This window comes from Danio aesculapii, chromosome 3 (assembly GCF_903798145.1).
Source record: "Danio aesculapii chromosome 3, fDanAes4.1, whole genome shotgun sequence".
In the NCBI taxonomy this organism is placed as follows: domain Eukaryota; kingdom Metazoa; phylum Chordata; class Actinopteri; order Cypriniformes; family Danionidae; genus Danio; species Danio aesculapii.
Window position 1 is genome coordinate 16,090,466 of NC_079437.1, and position 23,246 is coordinate 16,113,711.

At 33.8% G+C, this 23,246-nt stretch overlaps 1 protein-coding gene across 1 annotated transcript in view; it reads left to right on the plus strand.

Annotated features, from left to right (window-relative positions):
- Nucleotides 1-15,725, plus strand: part of plcl5 (phospholipase C like 5) — a 174,505-nt gene extending 158,780 nt beyond the window's left edge. The window contains 1 exon segment of the mRNA XM_056453253.1: nucleotides 12,691-15,725. Coding sequence (XP_056309228.1) covers nucleotides 12,691-12,888 — 198 coding nt within the window. The 3' untranslated portion in view covers nucleotides 12,889-15,725.
- The last annotated feature ends 7,521 nt before the right edge of the window (nucleotides 15,726-23,246 follow it).

A 23,246-nucleotide genomic window follows, 5' to 3' on the forward strand; every position in this document is an offset into this window, starting at 1 on the left:
TAGGAGAGTTTGAAACATTTGGGTACTATAAAGTATGATGTTTGGTGGTATAACAAAGATTAATTGTATTTAATTATTTATACAGGACAAGAAAATTGTTACTTGTTTTTAGTCCAAATATCTACTTTTCAAAGCAAAACAAGATGATTTTACTTGCCCCATTGACAGCTAATCTGGCTTGTTTTATAGAAGAACTCTTAATTTTGTCTTAGTTTTTCTGAAGGTGAAAGCAAAACAATATTTTTACTTGATCTAAGAATTTTTTCGACTAGAAACAAGACATAGGAAAGAATTCTTTCGCATTGTGATTATGCAGTTTCTGTACCTGAATTCTGTTAGACTCCGCAGAAAACTGTGAGATAGAGCTATTCAAACCATCTTGTGAAACTATTCATATCACAATATTTGTCACAGAAATATTGCAAAATTAGATTTTTCCAATATAGTGCAGCTCTACTATATAATCATTTCTAACAGGTTTGCAATCAGTGCTAAAACTCGGTGTTTTCTGGCATCTGGTTCAACCACAAACGATCAAATTTCACACCAGTCGAGACCACAGTTAAATAGCTTTTATGTTGATATCATTGTGTTTATTATGGCTACATGATCTTCAAATCTGCACTCTGAAGCCATTGAACTACAGAGCATACTAATTTAGAGAATCATGTGTGGATTGTTATAAAAGGCATTAATTGAGTCCATGTGTTTATTTGCTCATACAAAATTGTTCCCAAAGATGGTATTGGCCTATGTTCTTGTACAAGTATGGAATTTATATTGAATCTCATTAATTAGTAATAAAATTGTTGAGTATACAATTTTTGGGGTGTGTATTAAAAAAAATTCTCTCTCAATTTTAATTTATTTTATTTTATTTTATTTTACTCAAACATTTAGTGCCAGTAAGTTTTTTTATTATTTTTAAATAAAACAGAATGAAATAAAAATAATTAAAATAATTAAATAAATGAATAAAATAAAATAAGAAAAATAAAAAAAACCCTATTGATTGATTAATTAAAATAAATTAAGTAAAAAATATATTTTTTAAATTTATTTATTTATTATTATTTTTTTCCAATTTCATTTTATTTGATGTTTTTCCATTTTATTTTTTTTAATTTTATTTTAACACTTAGTCCCAGTAAGATTTGTATTGAACTAGGATGGTATTGACCTATGTGCTTGTATAAGTATGGTAAGTATAATGAAACTCACTGATTAGTCATAGAAATGTTTAGTATACAATTGTTGGTGTGTGCAATATTGACCAAATTATACCTTAAAATTCACACACTGGCCATTTTTTATTTTATTTATTTTAAATAATATGGCCATTTTTTTTTTATTCAAACAGTTAGTGCCATTAAGATTTGTTTTACTCAATATAATATAATCAATTATTAGTTTGTTTGTTTTTTTTTATTAATTTTATTTTATGTAAACAATTAGTGCCAGTAAGATTTTATTTTTACTTTAATTTATTTAATCAATGAATTAGTTATTTTTATTTTATTTTTTATATTTTTTCAGACAGTTAAAGCCAGTAAGATTTTTTTTAACTTAAATTAATTAAATAATCAATTACTTTTTAAAATAAATTCATTGAATTGATCAAAAGTTAAGATGTTTTTAATCTTGCCAAAGCTTTCAATTAGAAAATGTTTATTTATTTACTTTCAATAAATTTAAGAATTCTCAAATAAATCAAATATATATTGATTTTATTTTATTTAAACTAATTCGGGGCATCATCATCTAACATTCACTTTAGGTTAATCTTTAAAGGGATCTATATTAAAACACTATAGATTAAAGTACTATTGTTAAATATTACTTGTTATAAGCTGTTTTTATTTAACATTTTTTTAAATTATTAATGTAATGCCAAAGCAGAATTTTCAGTATCATTACTCAAGATATTACATTGATGTTCCGGAAATATTTTTGATGATAAATATTTTAAACAGTTATGCAGCCTAATATTTTGTGGAATATATATATATATATATATATATATATACTGTATAAACAGCTTATAACAAGTAATATTTCACAATAGTACTTTAATCTGTAGTGTTTTTATATAGATCCTTTTAAAGATTAACCTAAAGTGAATGTATGATGATGCCCCGAATTTGCACTATTTCAACCTCTAAATCACAGTGAGCTGTACCATCTTTCTTATAGCACGAAAGAGAATTAACCACCAGGAATGCTCTTGGGTCTTTCAAGTCATCCCCGTTATACCACAAACACTGTGCTAATTAATTTGTGCAGATCGCTAACAGCATTGTCAGAGATGTTTATCTGTTGTCCTGACAGTATGCTAAAACATAGGACGTAAAGTGAAAAAAAATCCAGGTTTTGCCCTTCTCTGTCTCTCTTTCTCTCCGTTTAATCACTCTCGCTCTGTCACTATCTCTCTGGAGATGTGTTTATATATTTATGGTGTTAATGATAAGATAAGCTTCGCTAAAGTGCCGTGTTTTCTAACATGGATTAATTGCGTTCGTACTTAGGTAAACTGATAAAGCGAACGCGGTGGGAACAGAGATTAGGAGATGTCACCTTTAGTGTGTGATAGTGTTAATGAAAGTGTCAAATTGCAGAACAACAGTTTGGTATACGGCTGTTTGGTTGTAGATTGGTTGTGCTCTCCCAATGGCTTTATTTATTGATTAATTTCTAGATTTTGAATAAAAACAACCAAAATATTATATTATTGGTAATAATATAATATTGGTATTGGATATTTGAAGGCACAATATGTAAGATTTCCTTTTTTAAAATTAAAATATCCAAATTCATGTATTTTGCAGACTTAAAGGGCTCCTATTTTACCCCTTTTACAAGATGTAAGATATGTTTTGGTGTCTGCAGAATGTGTCTGTAAAGTTTCAGCTCAAACCCATCAGTTAATTTATTATACCCTGCTGAATATGTACATTTTGGAGAAAAATGTGGCTGTTTTTGTTGCCTGTCTTTAAATGCAAATGAGCTTGTTCTCTTCGCCCAACGTTCCCTTATGCATGTCTGCTTCATATTCAGTGTTTACACCAGACGTGGTACACGTGAATAAATTGCGATATTATTGCGTAAATAGACCCGTGAACATTTAAGGTTAACTTGCTTCATTTGTGCATCAAATTCACTTCACAAAAACTGCAGATTTGCATCATGGGGAAAAAGCTTCTGTCTGCCCAGTGACTCTAGCTTTGTTGGATTTTATTGAGAGAATAGCTGTGTAGATGTGCTTTAGGAAGACTGATTAATAGCGTATATTCGTTTGCTGTCGTGTCTGATTGCACTAGATCCTTTCAAAGGTGCACCCAGCTCTGCAAGTTCATCATCTTCTCCAGAAACTATAGCTGGATGAGGTAGGCTTTCAGCAGTGCTTCTTTATGAGCACTTTATGAGAAACTTAAAAAATAAAGTTGTAAATATGCGCCCTCTAGTGGTGAAAATTACATACTGTGCCTTTAAAGATTTTTTTTGTGGTATGTTAATACAAATTAAAATAATTAAAAGTGGTTTACCAATGCTCAAAAACTAATATATAATATAAAATGTATAAAATTATAAACTATAAATTATTATAAATGAATTATTTTATTGGTTTAAATGTTATAGAAGTGATTTAAATTTTAAATGTTTTTAGTTAGCTGTTATTATGCTAGTCTGATCATTAAGATCAAATGTTATCTAAAAATAAGCATGGGCTCTATTTTAGGCGCAAAGCCTAAAGCGCATGGTGCAAAAGCATTAAGGGCTTGTCCGAATTCACTTTTGCTCTTTTAAGGGGTAGAAAAATACACTCTGCGCCACGATATGGTCTAAGAGGGTTGTTCTTAATCTCTTAATGAGTGATGGGTGTGTTTTGAGCATAACGTGCATTAAACTAATCAGAGACTCATCTCCCATTTCCTTTAAGAGTCAGTTGTGTTGTGCCATGGCATATTTGCTATTTACATGGCGGACTTGTACTTCATTAAACAGAGCATCTGCAGCGTGAGGATAAAGAATGAGCCTCCTCCACTCAGCCTCTTTATTTTACTTTTACGCTTTACTTTACTCCTTTACTAATCTCCTTTATTTTCATGGATGAGGAAACAGTGTTGCCTACATATTAATATCTAAATATTTAATTTAGTTTAAGTGCAAATATTTGTTTCAAAACTATTTCTAAATTCAGTTCTAATTTCCAGCAAATGATTAAATGAACAAAAATAACGAAGTGTGGTCAAAAAACTGAGCTATGTTCAAACACACGTCCTATTCTTATGCCCTATATGGTGATGCATACGTCTCCAAAACCTGACAGGTGGACAAATGTAAAGTTGTTTTTGTTAAAACAACTATAAATATGCATAAAATAAATAAAACTACTACTAATAATAACAATATACAAATGCATATTGTCATGAATAAACTGAAAAAAGCCCCCCGAGATGGAGAATTCATGAAGGCAGTGGTTTTTATATTTATGTAGAAAATAATCATTTTGTAACATTTTAATCCTTCCCTTTTTTCTATATATAAAGATATTTGTGTATTGCTGTACATCTTGTGTGTATTAAGCAAAGCATTTGGCCTCGCATAGGCACATAACTAATGCGCTCTGCGCTGGACTTTAGACCAGCTCAGTTGGTCAAGGGTGCAGTCTATTTCAGTTCTTCAAAATAGCAACATGCCAACAATGCACCTTAACACATCTCCTTTTTAGACCAGCACACCCATGAGTCCACAAAGTGGCAAAAATGGATTTCCTATATAAACAATGTGGCGTAAAACATGAAAATTACAGTTGCGCTGGTCTGAAAATAACAACAAATTGTGCTGTATGCACCTTGCGCCTTATTGTGCCGAGTGTATGATCGACCCCATATGAATTTTTTGTGTGTTTTTTTAATTTGTGATGATGCATATATTATTTTTTTCCTCAAAGTAGCACTTTTTTAAAGTTTTATGACTTTATATTTGAGTCAGTTTGACTCATGTAAGTTGAGATGACTAGAAAATGTAATTAGATTCAGCTAAACAATTTAAATCAGTGAGATTTTTTTTTACGCTGTAAACTTTTTTTTAACTAGTCCTGGTTTTCTCTCAAACTTACGCTTTTAAAACCCCAGTATTACACAACTAATTTTTGTGTGACCTAAGCAGCACGGTCATACATTTTAAATCAAAACTAAATTTTGGGGGCATTTATAAAAAACTCCATGCGTCATTTTGCTGATAAAGCTGCTCTTTCATGCTTATTTTTTCATCGTGACGCATTTAGACGCGTCCCGACTCCAGGAAGTGACATCAAACTGTCAGCCAGTGCACAGACATGTTCAGTGCAGGCTTTATAAAGTATGTAGCACCTTGTCTCTCTGCAGTGCTCTCAGCCTCTCTTCTCCCCACAGTAAAAGTCTATATGCGTCACGCCCCAATGCATAATTCATCCGTTTTTAAAATATATCACTTATTTATGGCAAAAGACTCCTCTATCCAGGTCAAGGAGCCTTTCCAGCACTGGGCAACCCGTGCAGGTGTCCTTTCAGGAGCTCATGCAGGAGAAACATCCATTCGGCTAACCTGTCCTGTCCTGTCCGTTTCATTAAAAAAAAAGCCTGCTGGAAGTCGGATTGAGTAAATACGCAGTGCAGATGATGTGTTTTACTCTGGTCCTCCATTAATGACCTCGTGATGCAGCTGTCCTGAAAGTGCTTCAGTGATTTTCTATGGCTGGTTTTTGTTCGAATCGTAGATTGCAACTTACTTTGAAAAGTTTTCTTGTTTACATATTCATTTCAACTACTGAAATCGGCAGTGTTGGCAGTGATATCTAACAGAGATGCACTGATGAGGTCTTTTTTTTTACAAAGCAACTTTACTTATATGACATTACATTATAAGCTAAACTTAATTATTCCAACGAATAACTTAAGATGTGTTTGGCGTGATTTCTTGTTATTTTCAGACCAGCGCAACCCTAATTTTCCCGTTTTGCGCCACGTTGTTTAAATAGCAAAGACATTTGTGCCACTTTGTGGACTCATGGGCGTGCTGGTCTAGAAAGGAGGTGTGTTAAGGCGCATTGATGGTGCATTGCTATTTTGAGGAACTAAAATAGACTGCAATCGACCAGCTGAAAGCAGGTCTAAAATCCAGCGCAGAGCACGTTAGTTGTGCGCCTTAAATGCTTACACATTGCTTAATACACACAGGATGTTCAGTAATAAACGCATATCTTTACATAAGAAAAAAAATTAAAGGATTAAAATATTACCAACATTTTCCATATTATTTTCTACATAAATATAAAAACCACTGCCTCCAAGCCTCCTTCAGATCGGGGGCTTTTATTCAGTTTATACAAATGTAAATTGTCATGAATAATGTTATTATTATTATTATTATTATTATTATTATTATTATTATTATTATTATTATTATTATTATATGCATATTTATATATGTTTTAATAAAAACAAGTTTAGATTTGTCCACCTGTTGGGTTTTGGACCATATGGGGCATAATAATAGGACGTGTGTTTGGATATAACTCAGTTTTTTGACCACACTTCCTTATTATTGTTCATTTGTTCGTTTTCTGGAAATTAGAACTGATTTTAGAAATAGTTTTGAAACAAATCTTTGCGCTAAAACGAAATTAAACTAATGGATGTCTTCAGTGAAGTGTGTCCAACACAATTTCATTCTTCACAAAAGTAAAGGAGTAAAATAGAGTAAAAGTAAAGAGATCGAATGGAGGAGGCTCGATCTTTATCCTCACGCTGCAGATGCTCTGTTTAACTGTTTTCTCACTAGTGAAGCGTTCAGTTTTTACTCTTACAAAGTCCACCGTGTAAATAGCGAATGCGCCATGGCGTGATGCAACTGACTCTTAAAGGGAATGGGAGATGAGACTTTGATTGTTTTATTGCACGTTAAGTTCAAAACACACCAATAACTCATTAAGAGAATAAGCACAACCGCCGGGGCAAAGAGCGTTTTTTTTCTGTCCTTAAAATAGCAAAAGTAGATTTAGACACGCCCTTAATGCTTTTGCACTTTAGACTTTGTGCCTATATTGTTAAAAAAATAAAGCCACTCTTTTTTTTTTTAATCGTGACCCAATTGTGATGAGGTATAAATATATATAAACATATCAAACTGTATGGGGAGACTCAACAAATGGTGATAATAAATATTTACAAAGTGATGTAATACTTTCGATGATCACAATCGCAATATATATAACCATGCCTAAAATCAGATGGCCAGAAAGTGATTTAATATTTTATAAATTGTTTAAATATGGGTGCCTTTGATGCAGCAAATCCAGAGACTGTTGTGTACACCTTGATTTTATATGAAATTCACTTTAATGTGTGATATAATTAAAAAGTGGGTCAAGTGGTGGCTCAGTGGGTAACACAATCGCCTCATAGTAAAAAGGCCACTGGATCGAGCCTCGGCTGGGTCAGTTGGCATTTCTGTGTGGAGTTTGCATGTTCTCCCCGTGTTCACGTGGGTTTCCTCCGGGTGCTCCGGTTTCCCCCACAAGACCAAAGACATGCGGTACAGGTGAATTGGGTAAACTTGTCCGTAGTTTATGTGTGTGAATGAGTGTGTATGGATATTACTCAGTGATTGGTTGCAGCTGGAAGGACATCCACTGCGTAAAACATATGCTGGATAAGTTGGCGGTTCATTCCGCTGTGGCGACCCCAGATTATTAAAAGGAGTAAGCCGAGAAGAAAATGAATGAATGAAAAATTAAAAAGTGGTCATAAATGAATATTTTCTCTATTCAAATGAGTAGCGGCTTGGACCCGGAAACAGTATTTCATGGCACGACTTAAGCGGATAATGTACACTGTTGAATGAATGAATATGTATGCATGTCCTAAATGTATGTATAATCATTTATTAATTGCTTTAAAAGGGGCAGCATGGTGGCTCAGTGGTTAGCACTGTCTGCTCACAGCAAGAAGGTTGCTAATTTGAGACCCGGCTGGGCCAGTTGGCATTTCTGTGTGGAGTTTGCATGTTCTTCCCATGTTTGCGTAGGTTTCCTTTGGAATGAGTGTGTATGGGTGTTTCCCAGTACTGGGTTGTGGCTGGAAGGGCATCCGCTGTGTTAAACATATGCTGGAATAGTTGGCGGTTCATTATGCTGTGGCGACCCCTGATATATAAGGGACTAAGCTGAAGGAGAATGAATGAATGAATGTTACTTTAAAAATCATGCTTGGAAATCGAAAAAAAAGGTATTATGGTTTGATTTTTGTTGTTGTTGTTCTGTATTACAGGCGTTTAGAAATGGGGTGCACAGTACTGCAGGTTTGTGTTAGGATTTGTGAATACAAATGAATATATTCATATATTATGATTTTTTTTCTCAACAATGTAGTGTATATTTAGTTTTGTTGTGTAGCACACAATAGAGCAAGCATCAGTTCCGAACATTGATATTCTACAGCAATCATAAAAAACAACAACACTGGTATTGGTAAAATGTCATCGGCGCATCCCTAAAATCAAATCACTTTTCTTCTAGACATAGAGGTTTTATCCGAGGCTCATATTTCCAGTGTCCTTGTAAGAAAGTCAGAAAGTGAATTTATGTGCCATTGTCCATGTTTAGAGTGCACAGTTTGATGACGTGTCCTTGCATTTTAGCATTTATTTACTGTGTCCTTCTAAAATGTCTTCCCATACACATAAATACATACATAAATGCCTGGCACACTGTTTTAAGACACACTGTCCTGATCCTCGCCCCCAGCCCCCCCATCCCATCCCATCTCCGTCTCTGTCCCCTTCATCCGGTCCCTTCTGGGTCGTTTCCAGAATCTGTGCTAATTTACGGAGGGTTTTAGGAGAACTCTAGCCATGCTGTGCTGTGTGTTCAATCAGCTTGTGTTACAATGTCCCCTGCAGGCTGCATCCTTTCATTGCATTAAAGCACACTACTGTTTTTTGAAAAGAGGTTTATTTTACAAGTTCCTATGAGAATCTATTCAGCTGTTTCTTGGGTCTGGCAGGAGCATTTTTAGCTTAGCTTAGCATAGGTCATTGAATTTGAGTAGACTATTTGCATCTTATTAAAAACAAAAAAAAAATAATTGATCATTTTAATTTTTAAAGCTTGACTCTTCTGTAGTAACATCGTGTACTAGGACTGACAGAAAATGCAAAGTAGTTATTCTATAGGGCAATATTGCTATGAACTATACTCTCATTCCCCTGCAGGCCTCATCCTTTCATTGCATTTAAAGGAACACTCCACTTTTTTTCTAATAGGCTTATTTTACTATTCCCCTAGACTTAAACATTTGAGTTTTACCATTTTTAATCCATTCAGCCAATCTCTGGGTCTGGCAGGAACACATTTAGCTTAGCTTAGCATAGATCATTGAATTGGATTAGACCATTAGCATCTCGTTTAAAAAAAAATTAAAAAAGGTTTTGATGATTTTCCTATTTAAAGCTTAAACTCTTCTGTAGTTACAGCGTGTACTAAGACTGACAGTAAATGCAAAGTTATTATTTTCAAGGTATTTTCTGTTATTACAAGGAACTATACTTGCATTCCTACGTAATAATTAAGGAACTTTGTCATAAGTATGCCAGAATGAGAGCATAGTTCCTAGACATATCAGTCAAAAAAACACAACTTTTCATTTTCCATCATCACTCTTAGTACACGATGTAACTGGAAGAGTTGAGCTTTAAAATATTGAACATTTTTGGAATTTTTTTTATGAGATGCTAATGGTCTAATCCGATTCAATGATCTATGCTAAGCTATGCCAAAAGTGCTTTCGTTAGACCCAGATATCAGCTGAATGGATTCAAAAACTGAACTGTTTAACTCTAGGGGAGTTGTAAGAAGTGGACTGTTCCTTTAAGGCAGATATCCACCGTTCAAACTATGAGTTGCACTTTCTGTTTGGGGAATTTTTATTTAAAGAACTGAAACTAAACATTTCAGTAATAAGGTTGTACAACAGTACAAATAATCCAAACATAATACATCATGAAAACTGACATATATTTGGCTTTTTAAAAAATAAGCCAGTAATAGAGCTACGCTTGCTTTTTTTATCATGACATGAGTATCACATGCATATTTGTTCACTGTTGTTGTTTTTTTTTTCCACCAAATTATTTTCTTTTCTATTTCCCCCTACAGTACGGTACATAATATTCGGCACATCCCTAATTTTGCTGTGAAAAGACTTCATGGTCTTTTGAATGCAATTAATTTGTTCATAAGCTTATAATATTCCATGGTTGAACTTTAAGGACAATAATGAGACCTTATTGTACCCTGTTTTTTTTTTTTTTTTTTTAATAAACATTTCATTTATTGCTTACAGTTTGGGGATGGGGGCACTAAACGCCACTTGCCTTTGACAGCAAAAGCCGCTATATCCCAAGAACCAATCGGAAGGCGCGAACTGAATCATATGTTTTCAATGTAACAGCACGCTGATTTACTGGCTTTTATCAGGAGACTGCTTTATTCCGCTTCCGGTTTAGATTTTTTTTAGTTTGATGAACTGGATGAGCCTGTCCGACTGTCAGTGAATGGCAAATGAAAACGTCCCTTACCTCAAAACTCTGCATTATAGGAAAAAGAAAACACAATGTGCACTCTGAAGTGCAGCATGCATTCATAACATTTTTTTGAGTAGAGACGCTACTTTGAATGAGTCTGATTTACTATACATTAAACAACAACTGCGCTTCACAAAAGATGAAGTTAAGATGCCCTTATTTTATCCTACGTGGATGTAATGAGGATAAACAAGAGACCAAGACCTTGAGTATGGTGAGAATGAATGAATGACAGCTTGTAAAATTATCTGAGGGAGATCCCCCTTTTGCCCAGTAGGCCTACCTTGTGTTTTATTTGGTAATTTAAGCTATTTTTTAAAAGATAAATATAATGTATAAAACTATACATTATTTGTATTTACTTCATATTATCTATACCTCTGAAAAGCTTTTTAAATTAATGGACAATGCACAGATATTGATGTTTCACAATGTTTTACAATACATTATTTGAATCTAAGAGGCTTAGTTTACAATCTTTGCAATGTCTATATTGTTCTACTTGCATTAAATATAAATCCCAAATACCAGAAATGACAACAGATCGTTAAGATTTAATGTCAGTTTTAATGTTATTGATTAATGCACTTACTTGACAGATTTCATTCAGTTATTTTCCTTCTGATTTTCCCCTGGTTTATGACAGCGGAATCAACTGCTACTTTCTTGAAAGATTTATATATTTTATTTATAGGAGGTTTGTGTAATGTGTGTTATGTTTGGTAAAATAATTTGTAATTGCATCTTTAGGGATTTTTCAACTAATTACACTGTCTTGTCCCAATAGGTGGATTTAGAGGTTTTTGCAAAAAAAAAAGCAGACGTGGATTTTGCTGGTTTTAACGCAAAAGAAAATTTTCCTTGTTAAAAACCAAAGAAATGTCTAAAGTGACATTTTTGAAAAAAAGTTATTTTATTTACCAGCTAATAACCTGTTCATTATCTATAAAATGAAACTTCTGAACCCAATTATAGGAGCCTGATAGAAAATGCTCATTTACAAAAAAAGTCTGATGGATTTAAAGGGTTTTGCATTAGAACTCTTCATATATATATATATATATATATATATATATATATATATATATATATATATATATAATATATATATATATATATATATATATATATATATATATATATATATATATATATATATATGTATATATATATATATATATATATATATATATATATGTATATGTATGTATATATATATATATATATATATATATATATATATATGTATATATATGTATATATATATATATATATATATGTATATATATATATATGTATATATATATATATATATATGTATATATATATATATACATATATATATATATATATATATACATATATATATATATATATATATATATATATATATATATATATACATATATATATATATATATATATATATATATATATATATATACATTTTTTTTTTTTTTTTTAATTTTTACATTTTAAATTTTTTTTTTATTTAACATTTATAATATATATTTTTTTAATTCTGTTCATATTAAATTACATCAGCAAAATGTTGCAAATGTGTAGCTGTCTATACTGTTAATATCCATTCTCCTCCTTTCTACTTCAAGGCAACGTTCACCCCAAAATGAAAAATTATAATCTCAAAGTGGTTCCAAAACTTTGAGTTTCTTTCTTTTGTTGAACACAAAAGAAGATATTTTGAAGAATGTTAAAAACCGGTAAGAATTGACATCCACAGTAGGAAAAACAACTACTATGGAAGTCAATGGTAACAGTGTTTCTTCAAAATATCTTCATTAGTAAATAACAGAGGAAAGTAACTTATAATGGTTTGTGACAACCGAAGGGTGAGTAAACGATTCAAGGGAAAAACAAGATCATTGTAATTCATAATTAGACAATGATATAAATAAAAACAATGCATAGTTTCCACTTATTTGTCAGTTTGGAACAACTTAATTCAATTGGCACAATCTTTGCAGCTCCTGCTATTTTTCTCTTGTGACCTAAAGACTACATTAATGGTTAATCTTAACTTTTTTCCCCCTCCCCTTTGTCTTCCAGGGCCAGGCAGACCTGCTGAAGCATGCGAAAGGAGAAGCGATGGACACACTGCGTCAGATTCACTGTGCTGCTCACTCGTCCGGTTTGGCCAAGAACGGAGCCTCCACATCCCCCGCTTCGCCTCTCCTGCCGCCCCTCCACCCGCGGCCCCTCCACACCATCCACGAGACGGAGAGCGACAGCACCACCCTGCACTGAGACACAGAGAAATCAGCTTTTCGCTTCAGGTGCTGTTTGAGCAGGGAAAGTGTTGAGTCGGTCAAGAACACACAGGAGGGATACTTTAACTTTCAGCACTGCGCTTCACTCTGTTCTCTTCCAAAATCTGAAATCCCCTTAAAGGGACAGTTCACCTAAAAATAGGAAAATTCTGTCATCATTTACTCTCGCTTTACTTGTTTACTTTACCATTTTTCTCATCTGTGGAACACAAAAGAAGATATTTTGAAGAATGTTGGAAACCTGTAACCATTGACTTTCATAGTATTTGTTTTCCCTAGTATTGAAGTCATTAGCTATGTTTTCATCTAAAAATGTGAATTAGATTAGCAAAACTAGAAAAATCGCATGAAAGATTTATTTGCATATCTCATAATCAGTGTTTCTCATCCATGTTTCTGGAGGACCACCAGCCCTGCACATTGAGCACAAGCTCTGCACACATGATTCAAATCATTAGCTCATTAGCAGAGACTGAAAGACCTGTAATGAGTGTGACAGACAAAGGAGACATCCAGAACATGCAGTGCTGGTGGTCCTCCAGGAACGTGGTTGAGAAACACTGAGTATGAGATTTGCAAATAAAGCAGCATTTTTTCCTGTGAGGTTTTTTTTTAATGCGCATGATAAAATTTATTCAGTAAATGTTTTTCAGTCATAGTTTATGCATTTTTCTTGTTTTTATATTGTTTTATGCACATTTTCGAAATGTATGCTCATCTCAGCGTTTCCGTTAAGCATTTTTTTTATGTGGTAGATGGAAACATATCGAATGGTAACAGGTTTCCAGATTTCTTCAAAATATCTTCTTTAGTTTTAACCAGACGAAAGAAACTCGTAAAGTTTTGAGGGAGAATAAAGTAAATTTTCACTTTTGAGAAACTGTCCCTTTAAAGGATTATTTCATTTACAGGATGAAAATTTCCTGATAATTTATTCAGCCAAATTTCATCAAACAGGTCAAATTCTTTCTTTTGATTTACTTTAAATTTAAGTTTAATTTGTTTTTAGGAAAACTTTTCAGTATTTGTATCCAAATTGTGGACTTCTATGGACTTCCAAACTACAGTTTTTCAATGCAACTTCAAATGGCAGTATATTAATATACAGTATGAAGAGTTCAGATGCAAAAACCTCTAAACCCATCAGACCTCTTTTTTTGTAAATGAGCATTTTCTATCAGGCTCCTATAATTAGGTTCATAAGTTTCTTTTTATAGATAATGAAAAGGTTATTAGCTGGTAAATGAAATAACTTTTTTTCCCAAAAGTGTCACTTTAGACATTTCTTTGGTTTTTAACAAGGTAAATTTTCTTCTACATCAAAACCAGCTAAATTCACGTCTGCTTTTTTTTGCAAAACCTCTAAATCCACCTATTGGGACAAAAATTACTAAAGATGCAATTAGAAATTATTTCACCAAACGAAAAACATTACACAAACCACCTAAAGATTAAAAATACATCTGTCAAGTAAGTGGCGGTTCATTCCACTGTAGCGACCCCAGATAAACTAGGGACTAAGCAGAAGATGAATGAATGAATGAAATCTGTCAAGTAAGTGTATTAATCAATAACATTAAAACTGACATTAATTAAATCTTAATGATCTGTAAGTAATTAATGTAAGTAGAACAATGTAAACATTGCAAACATTGTAAACTAAGCTTGGTGGATTCAAATAATGTATTGTAAAACATTGTGAAACATCAATATCCCTTCCAGCCACAACCTAGTAATATTTGAAATATTTTGTTACTATAATGTAATGTATAGTTAAAGATTATAAACAACAAAATGTGTTATTAATAAAAATACTAAATCAGATAAACTAAAAACCTATTAATATGATATATTTGTATGTAAGTGCAGAACAATGAAATAGATGTATTAAAATAAATTATTATATTGTTTAGTGGCAAAACCTCCCACCAGCCTTCTTTAAGAAGAGAAAAACATATACTTTTTTTCCACAAAAGCAATTCAGCGCTATTGCAAGATGAGATTTTGTGGTTAAACTGTATATCATTTTTTTTTTTTGTAAAGATGGTCATTTGTTTCTCCAGGTAACGCATTTATGCATTAGGTGGTATTGTGTATCTGCATTGAAACTGAAATTTGCAAGTTCAAAACATTGAGCATTATAGAAGACCATTATATAGTATATATATGCGACACTGGACCATAAAACCAGTCATTTATATACGTATATATATCAGGGGGTTCTCAAACGCGGTCCAGGAGGTCCGGTGTCCTGCAGATTTTAGCTCACACTTGCCTCAACCTGCAAGGATGTTTCTTGAAAGCCTAGTAAGAGCTTAATAAGCTAGCCTAGGTGTGTCTGATTGGGGTTGGAGCTAAAATATGCAGGACACTGGACCTCCAGGACCGACATTGATAACCCCTGATATATAGTATATAAGTTGTGGAAATAGGTTGATATACATTGATTTAAATTTTTTGCCAAAAATCTTTTGAATATTAGGTAAAAGATCAAGTTTCAAGAACATAATTTGTACATTTCTGTAAGTATTTAAAGACCGAGTAATGTGCATTTCTTGCAACTTAATTTATAACTTAACTTTAAACTCAATTTTCTCAGTATTTAAAAAAAAATGTAACCCTCAGATTCCAGATTTTCAAATAGTTGTATCTCGGTCAAATATTGCCCTTTTCTAAAAAAGAATACATTATTGGAAAGATAATTTATTCAGTGATGTGTATGCATAATAATTTTAGTAAAACTGACTGGTTTTTTGGTCTGTGGTCACAAATAATCTTTGGTTGTTGTTGTTTTACATTTTTTATATTATTTTATAAATGATTTTGTTTTGTTTTGTTTTGTTTTGTGTTTTTTGTTTTGTTTTGTTTTGTTTTGTTTTTTGTTTTGTTTTGTTTTGATAGAAACAGTTGAAACGCTCTTAAAAATATATTCTTTTAAAAAAAAATGGTGTTACATGGTAGTAAATCTGCAGTCTAAAATGGATCAAAACAGCATAGTGTATTGATTCTAAATCTTTCTCCAAACAGCAGATGAAGGCAAAACGTTTCAAGAAGTACAAAACTATTCCGCAGAAAGAGAAGAATGCATTTCTGAGCTAACGCTTTGTGAAACCGAACAACATTGAAAATAAAAAAGCAAAGTAAATGTGAAGACGCTTCTAAAGAGCAAATCCTCCTCCGTTTACATCAACGTAGAACTGAAGGCTCTCTCACTCCCCCTGCTGGCTCCTCAGTCCTCACACATTTGTGTTCATTGTTGAACTGAGTAATATAAATATATGTATATGAAAAACAGTCAGCTCAGTACACTTTGGTCCTTTAAAGGGACTTTCTCTCTCCAGGGGTCGTGTGTGTGTATGTGTGTGCGCGCGCGCATGTGTGTGTATAGTGCTCAGCATTAATGAATACACCCCTCAAAGATCTCTCTTATTTTAAATGAATGTTTTCTATAGGATGCTTTACGATAATATATTTGTGCATATACATTAGATTAGTCAGTACCAAAGCTAAAGCTGGAACTAATATATACTGTTAAAAATGCTGGGTTCCACATAATCGATTTGTGTTGGTGCAAGATGAAGGAACTAAGTTAACTTATTAGTTTTTACAAATTTTACAAAATTGATTGAACATAAACCAATTAGGTTGTCCCAAACAAACCCTCAAGAATAGTGTTGTTTTGGTTCATTTTATATAAGTAGTATAAACAAACAACAAACTTGCAATTATTTGAATGGAAAAAACACAAAACTTAAAATCACTGTTCAAAAATTTGTACACAAGTTAATATGTTGGGGGAAAATTTAATACAAATTTATCAAACAGGAAAAATCAAGAGAAACATAAATAATCTACACTATCTGACAAAAGTCTTGTCGATCATCCAAGTTTTAGGAACAACAAATAATAACTTGACTTCTAATTGATCATTTGGTATTAGAAGTGGCTTATATGAAAGGCAAAGGCCTCTAGATTACGCTTATTTTACTAAAATGTAATTATTTAATCATGACTGTAAGTAAGGTCTGACTTTGCTTAGACAAAACAGAAATAATGTACAGTATAGAATATAAAGTCGTAGAGCAGTGGAAAAGAATTAATATTGTGTTTGACTCCCATGAGCCTGGAGGACTGCATTAATACATCTCTGCAATGACTCAAATAACTTATTAATAAAGTCATCTGGAATGGCGAAGAAAGCATTCTTGCAGGACTCCCAGAGTTCATCAAGATTCTTTGAATTCATCTTCAATGCCTCTTTCTTCATCTTACCCTATACATGCTCAATAATGTTCAGATCTGGCGACTGAGCTGGCCAATGGTTTGTAATGTAATAGGCAGCACAAATGTATTGATACCTCAGGCTATTGATGTTGCCAAACACTCTGCAGATCTCTTGCACGCCCCCATACTGAATGTAACCCTAAACCATGATTTTTCCTTCACCAAACTTGACTGATTTCTCTGAGAATCTTTGGTCCATGCAGGTTCCAATAGGTCTTCTGCAGTATTTGGGATGATTGGGATGCAGTTCAACAGATGATTCATGGGAAAAAGTCAAGTTATTATTTGTTGCTCTTACAATTGGCATCGACGACAAGACTTTTGCCAGGTAGTGTACAATTTATTTTGATATTGTAGTTTGTAATTGTACTTTTTTAGCAATAACTAATTTGAATTTAAATTAATAATGTTTCCATTCCTAAATATGTTAGGTGACCTAACTTATTTTAATGGATATGAATGTTTAATAAAACAGTTTTGAGAAATGGATAAAAAAAAATATTCATTTTTATTTAAAGGAGGTGCACTTATTTATGCTGAGCACTGTACATATTGTACGAGTGATGCATATGCAGTGTATTTTGAATAAGGAAAACTATGTATATTGTTTCTAAACTGGAAACTGGAAGATTAGAAACTCTGGGAAAATAAAGATCTCAGTTGTTGGCACTGAGGGTCAGACAAGCAAATAATTATTTCAATAAATAAAGAATTAATAGTTTTAAGACAAAGTAAAGGACACTTGACCATCTCATCGCAAACACGTCACACCCAATAATACACCCTGTTCATGAATATTGTTATTACTGCTGTTAATATTGTGGGTAGGTGTTAATTAAAAATGGAGGTTATTTTATATTTGCGTAAACGGGTGTCATTCTGTACCAGTTTTCATTGGTGGAAACCTCACAGGAAACAGCGAATGGCGGGGAGATGATGGGGTGAGGGTGGGGAAGAGAGCTTGGGACAAAGGTATGGGTGTTTATTGTCACATTAATGTTAAAATGACATCTGATTGAGATGATGTTCGTCATTTATAATGCCCACATGATGTTATATAAAAGCTGAATGACATCAGAAATGTCTCCAGGGTATTTTTTATATAATGTATTGCATATTGAAAAAGAAAATCTTTGGGGTGAGTGTTGTGTTTTTACAGTTTTAAAAAAATACAATAAAACGAGCAGTAATGTGAATTATTCGATGAATTTAAAGGGCCCCTATTATGGGTTTTTGAAAATGAGCTTCTGTGCAGTGTTACACGGCTCTAAGTGAAGTGAAATATCCAGCTAAGGCTTAAATCTGAAAGTGCGGCGTGTTTAAAACTAATGATTCATCTATAAAAGAGCCGACTCACAGTGGTGCAAATGAATCGTTTTGGTAACAAGCTGTGTCGGTGTGATTGTCGGTACGGAACAACAGCCCCGCCCATTTGTTGCACTTGCAGACCCAGGAAAATTTAAACTCCCGGCCCCGCCCACAAACACTGTAACAAAAAGAAGAATACAAACACTGTAGCAGATCCCAGTTGAGTCATGTCGTGAAGACGCTTTGCTCTGAAGTGTGAGGGAAAGTTAGTGTTATTTTCCCTACCCAAAGATATGGGTGTGAAGAGTCAGTGGTTGATGTTTATTTTTGCAAAAGTACCTCAGCATTATAGCCCCAGCCTTGTGCTGTGTTCCCATCATTTTTCTGATGAGTGCTTCAGCAATCTACACACTTACAACAGGGGATTCGTCTGCCGTTTGTTAAAGGAAGGATCAGAAAAGACTATTAGTGTATGGCACTTTGTCAGAGCTTAACAGGAACTTTACAGTACACAGTTCATGGATCAGTTTCTTCCTCCATTTCATAAGTGTAAGTAATTTAAGTGTGATTAAAATGGATGTCGCCTTGTTTTCTCTAGCTTACAAATTATGTGTTTAATTGTGTTTTACTTGTAACTGCTCTACAGTAAATGCGTATGTGAACTCGCGATCCTCTGCTGTTCGTCGTTGTATGACCACCGTCAGCTGTTCCTACACACGTGCGGTGGTCAAGTTTCAAAGTAGTTCAGCTTTTGCCGCTGTGTGGATTAATACTGAATGTGTGTCATGGTTAAGAATAGAGTAATATGCTGGTGTTTAACTGCATTGCTTTAATGAACTCCTGCATTGGGCTCACACATACACCCTGCACTCTGACTACTTATCAATGTTGATAAGCCGTGGTGGGCATTTATCTCTGTCTCACGCTGAACGCAGTCGACCAATCGCAATAGACTGGGTCATTGCACCATTCAGCGCAGATTAGCATCACGCTAAGGAGGGGTTTGAGAACAAGTGAATCACTGAACGAATCATATGGGAGTCGCTGGGATAATCAGGTAAAAATAAATGCATATTATAAGACAATGAAAGTGTTTTTTGACCTTACATGCATATCAGACTGTTGATGGAGACCCCCAAAATCAAAATATGACCTTTTTTTAATTTATAATAGGGGCTCTTAAAAACTAAATGTTATTTGTTCCTCTGAATAAAGTTTTTGGCATCATTATACCCCAGGTTTTTCTGAAATCATTTTAATATTCTGGTTTGCTTAAAAACGGCTTCCATTACTGCCAATGCTGAAGAATTGGCAGTAATTATGTGCAAAACTTATCAGACTTTCCAGGGTATTTAGATGAATAGAAAGTTCAGAAAAACATAATTTGTCAATTAACAATCTTTTAGAATATTATAAAAACATAGTTGTAAGTTTTCATCAATTTAATAACTCCTTTCTCAATAAAATAATTAATTTCTTTAAACAAAATCTAACTGACCCCAAACGTACAGTGGATGTAGAAGATCATATATAGGGCTGCACGATATTGAAAAAATCTGCCATTGCGATATTTTATTTTTCTGTGATGTATAGTGGGGCAAAAAAGTATAGCACTTAAAAAGATGAGAGAGGCCTGTAATTTGTTTATCATAGTATACCTTAACTATGAGAGACAAAATGAGAAAAAAAATCCAGAAAATGACATTGTATGATTTTTAAGAATTAATTAGCATATTATGGTGGAAAATAAGTATTTGGTTAATAACAAAATTTAATCTCAATACTTTCTTTGTTAAATACCCTTTGCTGGCAATGACAGAGGTCAAACGGTTTTCTGTAAGTCTTAACAAGGTTTTCACACACTGTTGCTGGTATTTTGGCTCATTTCTCCTCGCAGATCTCCTCCAGAGCAGTGATGTTTTGGGGCTGTCACTAGGTAACATGGACTTTCAACTCACTCCAAATATTTTTCTATGGGGTTGAGATCTGGAGACAGATACCTTGTATCTTTCAAGGTCCAGTACCTTAAAATGCTTCTTACAAAGCCATCCTCTAAATGCTCTCTAGCAAACTTCAGACGTGCATTGACAAGTACTGGCTTAAGCAGGGGGACATGCCTGCCACCAACAAAATCTCGCAGCAATTTGTAACTTTTTGATTTAGTGGCTAATTTGTTTGAATTGGTACGATCTAATTCGTACATTTTAGTAGGATTTGCTCATCCCCCAGTGACGGTTGGGTTTAGGGGTGGAGTTAGGTGCCACGCCTCCTTTTTAAAATCGTACAATTTCATACATCTGAACTCGTACGAATTAGCCACTAAACTGACAAAACGTAAAATACTTACGTTTTCTCGTGAGATAAGGCTGCTGGCACTGCAGGATTTGAGTGCCTGGTGGCGCAGGGGGGTTTTCGATCACAGTTTTTCTTTTTTGCCCCACTGTATATTGCAATATGCATATGATTTCATCCAATGACTTAAATAGCTCTGTTTGGAATAAAATCATTCATTTAAATTGACTGGGATCATTTTGTAGCAGAGTGAATCAAATTGCAAGCATAAATAAAATAAAATTGAAATAAGCGGTGCTTTATGGTTTTCTGAAGGGTCGAATAGTAGTCAGATATAAATGTGATGTAAAATGTAAAATAACACTGTACACTGTACTTCATTGCTGATCTACTATAATCTTAACTTTACATTAAAGATCCTGTGATGTGACATTGCGATATCGATGCTGAAACGATAGATACTATATGATAAACCTCTTTCACTATTGCTATAAATTAAAAGAATGTTTATGCCAAATTATATTAGTAGCTACTGTACATTTTCATTGTCAGCAAGGGCTAAAAACAGGACAGTTGTGCTAATAACCTCTGACTGCAAGTTTTAAGGTCATAATCAATAACTTTAACCTGATATTATAACTCACATATTGAATTAAAGGCGGTTTAAAGATGCCAGAAATAGATTTGAACAAGCTCAAAGTCAAACAGAAAGTTTTCAAATGTTCATGTTTCTTTATATAGTGAAGGATCATTTCTATTAATTATTTTATTAATTATTGAGCTTTACGCACTTTCTAGAACACTTTCCTAGGATTAAAAAAGTGATTAAAGAAATGGCATTTAATGAGCTCTTGTTAGGAGTTATTACAGAAGCAAGAAAGTGTTGTTTTTCCAACCATCTGCACATTTGAGAATGCGATTGACTGATCGTTGATCTATACAGTTCAGTAAACAAGTAGCTCTCATTTGCAAAACACGTTCTGTTTTTGCTCCGTCAAGGAAAATCTCAGAATAACACAGTGTGAATCAGTGCATGAATATGATGAGTAAATAGTTGCACCTCGAATGATTCGCAATGTACTTCAAGCAACCCAGGCTCATTCTGAAATGCACCTCTGGATGGCAGAGAAAAGCCCTCGTCTCATTTTTACGACGTTTTCAGGTTTTACCACAGTCTCACCCTGTTATTTACTTGTTTATTTCAGTTTTTGGATTCTGTTTTTACTTATCTGCTTTCTGGAGCCATTCTTCACCAGACTTAAACCCCGTCATCTTGGTCAACTCCTCTCGGTGTCTCAAGTCCACTGACGAACATGGCGAACTAAAAGGACTGGTAACAGAGGGAAAGCCATCCATACGGAGATAAGTGGTCAGTTGGTAAGTGCGAAAAGGTGCCATAACATTCGTTTAAATAATTAAATACAGCCATACGTACCTCTGGGTACATAATTCATGGTCTCTCCAGAAATGTTTATAGGGCTACGTTTTCAGAATGAGCCTATGTTGACTTCAAATGTGCAGTGTGACCATCCAATTTCTAAATGTCATGAGGTTATTTTGAAACCCCAACCCCTCCACTAAATAATTAAAGATCTGACAGTTGAGTAAATGAAAATTGAGTATATGAAATATTCAATATTTCAACATCTGGTATTTAAAGTACACTTTTTCTCTCTTTTTTTATTTCACTGTGAACACGCACTGTAAAAAGCAATGTTACTTTATACAAGTTACTCATTTATTGAGTCAGATGCTAATGGTCCAATTCGATCCAATAGTCTATGCTAAGCTAAGCTAAAAGTGCTCCCGCCAGACCTGGGCCCTCATGTATGAAAAACTTTGTGTGCGCCAGATTTCACGCTCCTGTTTGGATTTACTAACGATGGAATTAACATGAGAATGTGCGTTGGTCCACGCCAACTTCATGTCTGGCGTATGTGCATTTCTTGTGTGCGTTTGTTTTATTTCCATTGGCGTCCCCTAGAGGCAATTATGTTAAATTGCACACTACAAAGTATCTTTGAGCTGTGCAATGCCAGCTGTATGGAACGGGATCATCTGCATGTCTAGCATGTAAATAAGGTTTCCATACCATGCAGTTGACCAGCCAAACATGAAAAGCTCAATTTGCAGAGATCGCCAGTTTTCCCAATGTAATTGGAGCGATCGATTGCACCAACATTGCTATAAAGGCGAATTTGCTTACGTGAATCGGAAACATTTCCATTTAATAAATGTGAAAATTATATGGGATGCTCAAATATGCCTAACAAATATTGTAGCAAGGTGGCCTTGGTCAACCCATGATTAATTCATCCTCACAAACAGCATGGGTGGGATCAGGCTCCAAGGTGGCAGGCACTCGGTCAGTTGTAGAGCGGGCGATTGGGCAGCTGAAATGCTGGTGGCGCTGCCTTGATAAGAGCGGAGGGGTAGTGCTATACCACCCTA